At 40.2% G+C, this 8,311-nt stretch overlaps 2 protein-coding genes across 2 annotated transcripts in view; one reads left to right on the top strand and one right to left on the bottom strand.

Moving 5' to 3' along the window:
• Window positions 1–554: 554 nt before the first annotated feature.
• Window positions 555–4,631, bottom strand: ehhadh (enoyl-CoA, hydratase/3-hydroxyacyl CoA dehydrogenase). Its single transcript, XM_046844622.1, is given in 8 exon segments — window positions 555–2,251; window positions 2,328–2,479; window positions 2,481–2,667; window positions 2,732–2,836; window positions 2,957–3,068; window positions 3,159–3,328; window positions 3,541–3,644; window positions 4,499–4,631. Coding segments are annotated over 8 exon segments (2,157 nt in total). The 5' UTR covers window positions 4,573–4,631; the 3' UTR covers window positions 555–998.
• Window positions 4,555–8,311, top strand: part of tmem41aa (transmembrane protein 41aa) — a 14,126-nt gene continuing 10,369 nt past the window's right edge. Inside the window, exons 1-4 of the mRNA XM_046844614.1 lie at window positions 4,555–4,695; window positions 4,991–5,237; window positions 8,060–8,133; window positions 8,166–8,179. Coding sequence (XP_046700570.1) covers window positions 5,074–5,237; window positions 8,060–8,133; window positions 8,166–8,179 — 252 coding nt within the window. The 5' untranslated portion in view covers window positions 4,555–4,695; window positions 4,991–5,073. The remainder of the gene's footprint in view (window positions 4,696–4,990; window positions 5,238–8,059; window positions 8,134–8,165; window positions 8,180–8,311) is intronic.

Genomic DNA, 8,311 nt, shown 5'->3' with positions numbered 1-8,311 from the left:
TGTTTAGCAGTTTGATGTAGAGGAACTTTATACTGAAATTGTTCTAGTTTTAGAGTCTTTCACAGATTGTTGAAGCTCCGCCCATCTTTACTTCTGAGAGACTCTGCTTCTCTAAGATACACTATTATACCCCAATCATCTCACTGACCTGCTGTGGTTTACCATCTTTAGTTACTAAATATTTCTTTAGCTGTTTCATTGGAATAACATTTACTTTTTCCAGATGTTTGTTGTTCCGTCCAAATTTTTTGAGACGTGTTGCAGCACCAAATTCAGAATGGCAGTATTTTTTCTGCAAATTTCCTCAGTTTTAACATTTAATATGTTTTTCATGTTCTATTGTGGATCAAATACAGGTTTATGAGTTTTGCAAATGATTGCACTCTGTTTTCATTTCCTTTTGACAGTGTCCCAGCGTATGTGGAATTGCAGTTGTATTTGTGTAAAGCTGCTTTGGGACGAAGTCCACCCTCACTGCACTATACAAATATACTGAATAGAACTGAAATGGAGTTTAGTGAATGACTGCACCCCAGAACTCAAACACAGAGCGATTTATTACAGAATTTTATTCATTCATTTATTATTAATTCTATAAATTCACAGTTTACTGGTTATTTTGTTTAGTTTGAGACATACCGAACATCCGGCAACAATCTGACAACAAATCAGAAGCAAAAAGTGAAGAACAGAAAAAAACAAAAGCAAAAACAAGCAGATGAAAAAAATGGAAGCAGAAGGTACCAAAAATGAACTGGGTGGAGGAGAAGCCTGTAGTTTCCTCCAAAATAGAAATATTTCTGTTCAGCTAATAACCCCAGTGTACTCATCACATCATTATTATTATTATTATTAATATTGTTAATACATCTTTGTGTGCTAGAACACCAGGGAGCTGATATTCTGATAATTAGTAATTATTGGCTGGTTATAACCAGTGTACCTGTGATCATTAGGGATGATTTCCTCTACACTGCTGTGATGTTTTATCAGCTGGTCTACAGGTGGCTGTGCAGGGCCCTGATGTGACTCTTCCACTGCTGTATCGGTGGACTTCCCGCAGACACAAGTCTCCTCAGTAAGCGACTGGGCTCCAGACTCGGCACGTCGGGATGAGCGTGGTGATAATGCTCCAGTCTCTCCAGCACGATGGCCAATCCGACCTGAGATGCATAAAACATCGGACCTCCGCGATGTCTCGGCCATCCATATCCGAACAAATAGATCACGTCGATGTCTTCCGGACCCGCTGCTATTCCGTCCTCCAGGATACGAAATCCCTCGTTGGCTAAAATGAAGGCACATCTCTCGATCACTTCCTGTGTGGTGATACGTCGTGGTATGATCCCATAGTTACGCCTGTAATCCTCCAGGAAGTTTCGGATCTCTGGATCAGGCCTTGCTTCTTTGGACCCAGGAGAATCATAGAGGTACCATCCACGGCCTGTTTTCTGTCCAAAGCGTCCCTGTTGGCAGAGCATGTCAAGAAGTGGACAGTATCTCCGTCCATGCCGCCATCGTGAAGGCTTTATCGGGTCAACGTCAGGTCCAATCAAACCAGAAGCCTTCCGAATCCTCCATCCAACATCCAAACCAGAAAGATCACCCACTTTGAAGATGCCCATGGCGAATCCAAACTCCTCAAGAGCCTGGTCCACTTGCTCAGGTGTGGCTCCTTCCTCCAACAGGTATACAGACTGATCCAGATAAAACTTCAACATGCGGTTTCCCACAAACCCAGAGCAGTTGCCCACAGCAACACACACCTTTTCCATTTTCCTTCCAAGTGCCATTGCTGTGGCAACAGCTTCAGGAGATGATCTGGAACCATAAACAACTTCCAGAAGCTTCATGACATGAGCTGGGGCGAAGAAATGCATCCCGACCACCAGGGGCTGCCGATCGGTGACTGCCGCGAGCTCGTCCACGTTCAGCCCCGACGTGTTAGTGCAGATTAACGTGTTCACCTTCAACACCTTACACAGATCACGAAAGACATGCTTCTTAAGGGTCATGTCCTCAAACACAGCCTCAATGACCAGATCCACATCCCGCAGATGGTGGAAGGAGAGAGTGAACGTGAGGAGGTGTAACGGAGGACTGACTCCTCGTCTTTGAGCATCTCTCTGCAGCATGGCATTCACCGCCTTCTTACCCGACTCTAAGTGTTTCGCATCAGTCTCTATGGCAACTACGGAGATCCCTGCTTTAACAAGGGACACGGCGATGCCCCGCCCCATGGTGCCCAACCCTAAGGAGGAACAGATACCATCGGTTAGCCACGTCAGGGTAAACGCTAAACTGAGTGCCACGTGTTAGATACATGCCTATGACTCCAGCTCGTTGGATATCCCTGGCTTTGGTGTTGTTCCACTGTGCCCCATTAGGAAGACTCCATTTCCCACAATCCCTCTGAGCAAAGAAAGCGTACTGCAAGGCTCGAGCCTGAGCGGATGTAAACAGCGTGTCCATCAGCTGCCTCTCTCTCCATTCCTTTAGCGTAGGGTAACATGGCCGCTGCTCTGACAGCCTGAACGCATGCCACCGGCGCCATCGCTCCACGAGAACGCTGCTTCACCTGCGCCAACGCCGCGTCACACACACCGTCTACATCCGCCGGCCACACGGGGGCTCGCAGACTCAACCTGCGTGGGTCCAACGGCTGACCTGCAACACACACACAATTAAAACACACACAACATATACTCACACACACACCACACACACTCACCTACGACACTGAGAGCAAACTCCATGGCAGCCTGAACAGTGTTCCCCTTGGTAACCTGATCCACCATACCCAGGTGCAGAGCTTCTTCAGCTGAAACATGGCGACCTACACACACACACACACACACACACACACACACACATTAACTTTAAATTTTAAACTCACATGACTCTGGTGTGTGTGTGTGTGTGTGTGTGTGTGTGTGTGAGAGAGAGAGAGAGACACCGGTGGTGATTAGCTCCAGGGCTGCAGGTAGGCCAATGAGTCGAGGAAGACGCTGAGTTCCTCCAGCAGCAGGAAGTAACCCGAGGGTCACTTCCGGGAGACCCAAACGTGCCTAACACACACACACACACACACACACACACAGAGTAACACACGGTGTGTAGTATCGCTCAGTCCACCTGTATGTGAACGTGTGTTTTACTTTAGCATCAGCGACGCGGTAGTGACAGCCGAGCGCTAGCTCCAGTCCTCCACCCAAAGCCACACCCTCTATGGCCGCCACCATCGGCTTTTCTCCATCCTCCATAGACTGGATCATTGGAACCAGAGGGGGACCAGACATGAAGCCTGAAAACTCCCTGATATCTGCTCCTATAACACACACACACACACACGCACTATGTTATCTGGTTGATCAACATCAGGATTAATGTTTAGTGATAGTAACTGATGAGTCCCTCGTTTGTCCCGTGGCACGTTCTTCTGAAACTATAAAGAAACTGCACATTCTTTAGTTTTCCAACAGGTTAAAAACCAACACCCCCCACCCCCCTTCAACCCCCTCAAGGGCAGTGATTTCTCACCTCCACAGAACTTCCCATTCTCTCCACACAACACCACCGCCTTCACCTGCTCATCCTGCAGTGCACAGCTCACCGACTCCACGATTCCTCTCCGTACTGCAGCACTGACACACACACACACACACACACACACACACACAGTGGGTAAAATATGTATTGAACATCACCATATTTCTCAGTAAATATATTTCTGAAGGTGCGATTGATATTAAATCTTTGCCAGATGTTGGTAAGAACCCACACAGTCCACACATGAAGATAAATCACACCACAGATGAAGTTTGAGGGGGTGTTGAGGGGGTGTTGAACACTGTGTATTTAATAGTTCGTACAAAAGCCTTTGCTGGTAATGGCATCTTCAAGACGTCTCCTGTGTGGAGAAACTCAGTTTCACGCATTGCTCAGGTGTGATTTTAAGCCGTTCCTCTACACAAACACTCGTCACATCTTGAAGGTTCTGTGGCCTCTTCTATAAACTCTGATCTTTAGTTCTTTCTGTAGATCTTTACCTGCTAATTCCAGGTCTTTTTAAAGCTCTCTATAAGTGGTCCTTGGTTCCTGTGCTCTTCTGATATTTTCACTCCTCTGTCAGAAGTCTTGTGAGGAGCACCTGGTCATGGTGAAATGTTCTTGCCCCAGCAGTGTTTACTGGAACATTCAGAAGTTTAGAAATCCTTCTGTAAACAATGCCATCAGGTTGTTTTGTAACAATAAGTTTGAGAAGGTCTTGAAAGCTCTTTGTTTTTACCCATCAGGAGATGTTTCTTGTGTGAAATCTTGGTAAAGGAACATGTTTATACTGATCACCAGGGACTGAAGCAGCTGATGTTAATGTGCAGTGACATGAAGCAGGACTGAGTTCAGCTGGAGTCGTGACGTTTCATCTCTTCCCCGCGTATCTTTGTGTGTGTGTGTGTGTGTGTGTGTGTGTGTGTGTGTGTGTGAGTGTGAGACTCACCTGAGCGCGTTCACAGGTGGGTTAGTCAGGGTGATTAATGCTATTGATCCCCTCACGCGCGTGTACCGAGCCATTGCGTCCACTCTGCGTGTATCAGTGACCCGAGTGTGTGGACCTGTTTCAGAGAACCCGAACTGTGTGTGTGTGTGTGTGTGTAACAGAGTAAAGTCCGGCACTGCACTGGGGAAGGGGTGAAGGTGTGTTCAGGTTCTTCAGCACTGCGCACATTGGCGCATACACACACACACACACACACACACACACACACACACACACACACACACACACACACACAATCCCCTCTGTAAACCTGTCGGGAAAACATTCATTTAATGTAATAAATATATTTTATTAAATAAAAACTTTTTGTTTTGTTAAAAAAAAAATTTAAACCTAAAAATGTATTTATGATTTCCTGTTATTGGTGTTTAATGTCCCTTATTTATTGTGATATTTTTTATTTAACTTGATGAAGTTTTTATTTCTATTCAGAAACTTTACAACACGAGTTCCTATTGGTTGATCACACTCACGTGACCTCGCTGGCTGTTTCCGGGTTGTGTGTTTGCGGAACCATGCGCTCTGTGTTGGGATTAGGAGGTGTTCTCCTCGTTTCTACTCTTTATATCTACTGTCTGTCCTCCCACCTTCCCCCTGTACCGAGGATCATCAAACAGAACCGGATGGAGACGCGGGAAGAACCCGTGGAGGAACCGCCTGGTGACAGCGAGATGATCAGGTCAGACACAGCACTTACTGCGTCCTCCATACATCATACAGTAATAACATCATACAGTAATAACATCATACAGTAATAACATCATACAGTGATAACATCATACAGTGATAACATCATAAAGTAATAACATCATACAGTAATAACATCATACAGTAATATCATCATACAGTCATAACATCATACAGTAATAACATCATAAAGTAATAACATCACTATAGTAATAACATCATACAGTAATAACATCATACAGTGATAACATCATAAAGTAATAACATCACTATAGTAATAACATCATACAGTAATAACATCATACAGTGATAACATCATAAAGTAATAACATCACTATAGTAATAACATCATACAGTAATAACATCACTATAGTAATAACATCATACAGTGATAACATCATACAGTGATAACATCATACAGTAATAACATCATACAGTAATAACATCACTATAGTAATACCATCATACAGTGATAACATCATACAGTAATAACATCATACAGTAATAACATCATACAGTGATAACATCATAAAGTAATAACATCATACAGTGATAACATCATACAGTGATAACATCATACAGTAATAACATCATACAGTGATAACATCATACAGTAATAACATCATACAGTAATAACATCACTATAGTAATAACATCATACAGTGATAACATCATACAGTAATAACATCATTACAGTAATAACATCATACAGTGATAACATCATACAGTGATAACATCATAAAGTAATAACATCATACAGTAATAACATCATACAGTAATAACATCACTATAGTAATAACATCATACAGTGATAACATCATACAGTGATAACATCATACAGTAATAACATCATACAGTAATAACATCATACAGTAATAACATCATACAGTAATAACATCATACAGTAATAACATCACTATAGTAATAACATCATACAGTAATAACATCATACAGTAATAACATCATACAGTAATATCATCATACAGTAATATCATCATACAGTCATAACATCATACAGTGATAACATCATACAGTGATAACATCATACAGTATAACATCATACAGTGATATCATCATACAGTGATAACATCATAAAGTAATAACATCATAAAGTAATAACATCATACAGTATAACATCATACAGTGATAACATCATACAGTAATATCATCATACAGTAATATCATCATACAGTCATAACATCATACAGTAATAACATCATACAGTAATAACATCATACAGTAATAACATCATACAGTAATAACATCATACAGTAATATCATCATACAGTAATATCATCATACAGTAATAACATCATACAGTAATATCATCATACAGTGATAACATCATACAGTGATAACATCATACAGTCATAACATCATACAGTGATATCATCATACAGTAATATCATCATACAGTAATAACATACAGTGATAACATCATACAGTGATAACATCATACAGTAATAACATCATACAGTGATAACATTGTAAAGTAATAACATCATACAGTGATATCATCATACAGTGATAACATCATAAAGTAATAACATCATAAAGTAATATCATACAGTAATAACATCATACAGTGATAACATCATACAGTAATACCATCATACAGTAATACCATCATACAGTAATATCATCATACAGTAATAACATCATACAGTAATATCATCATACAGTAATAACATCATACAGTCATAACATCATACAGTCATAACATCATACAGTCATAACATCACTATAGTAATAACATCACTATAGTAATAACATCATACAGTAATATCATCATACAGTAATATCATCATACAGTAATAACATCATACAGTAATAACATCATACAGTGATAACATCATACATTCATAACATCATACAGTGATATCATCATACAGTAATATCATCATACAGTAATAACATCATACAGTAATAACATCATACAGTAATAACATCACTATAGTAATAACATCATACAGTGATAACATCATACAGTAATAACATCATACAGTAATAACATCATACAGTGATATCATCATACAGTCATAACATCATACAGTGATATCATCATACAGTGATATCATCATACAGTGATAACATCATACAGTGATATCATCATACAGTAATAACATCATACAGTAATAACATCACTATAGTAATAACATCATACAGTAATAACATCATACAGTAATAACATCACTATAGTAATAACATCATACAGTAATAACATCATACAGTAATAACATCATACAGTAATATCATCATACAGTGATAACATCATACAGTCATAACATCATACAGTGATATCATCATACAGTAATATCATCATACAGTAATAACATCATACAGTAATAACATCACTATAGTAATAACATCATACAGTGATAACATCATACAGTAATAACATCATACAGTCATAACATCATACAGTGATATCATCATACAGTAATATCATCATACAGTGATAACATCATACAGTGATAACATCATACAGTAATAACATCATACAGTAATAACATCATACAGTAATATCATCATTACAGTCATAACCTCACTATAGTAATAACATCATTACAGTCATAACCTCACTATGAAGGTGAGCTTTGTGGTGATGATGCCGGTGCAGGTTTCATCCTGCTGGAACTGATCACCTGCAGAAAGGATCCTAAATAGTTGAACATGTTTAATGAGGCTTTGCTTATCTATCCCTACTACACCCTAATGTCTGTGTGTGTTTGTGTGTGTTTGTGTGTGTTTGTGTGTGTGTGTGTGTGTGTGTGTGTGTGTGTGTGTGTGTGTGTGTGTGTGTGTGTGTCTCAGGTTAAAGTTCCCATCTGATCTGCAGGAGTTAAAGGAGATGGCTGGGTTGCTACGATTCTATAATTTGGAACACACAGACAGCTGATGTGAACTAATCTACTGATTCTGTCCTCACTACTGGTATACACACACACACACACACACACACACACACACACACACACACACACACACAGAGACACAGAGACACACAGACAGCTGATGTGAACTAATCTACTGATTCTGTCCTCACTGTTGTTTCTCTGTGTGTGT

This window comes from Silurus meridionalis, unplaced genomic scaffold, assembly GCF_014805685.1.
Source record: "Silurus meridionalis isolate SWU-2019-XX unplaced genomic scaffold, ASM1480568v1 Scaffold81, whole genome shotgun sequence".
NCBI classification, from domain to species: Eukaryota; Metazoa; Chordata; class Actinopteri; order Siluriformes; family Siluridae; genus Silurus; species Silurus meridionalis.
Note: the sequence above shows the minus strand (reverse complement) of the source record. Positions and strands in the feature narration are given on the sequence as shown.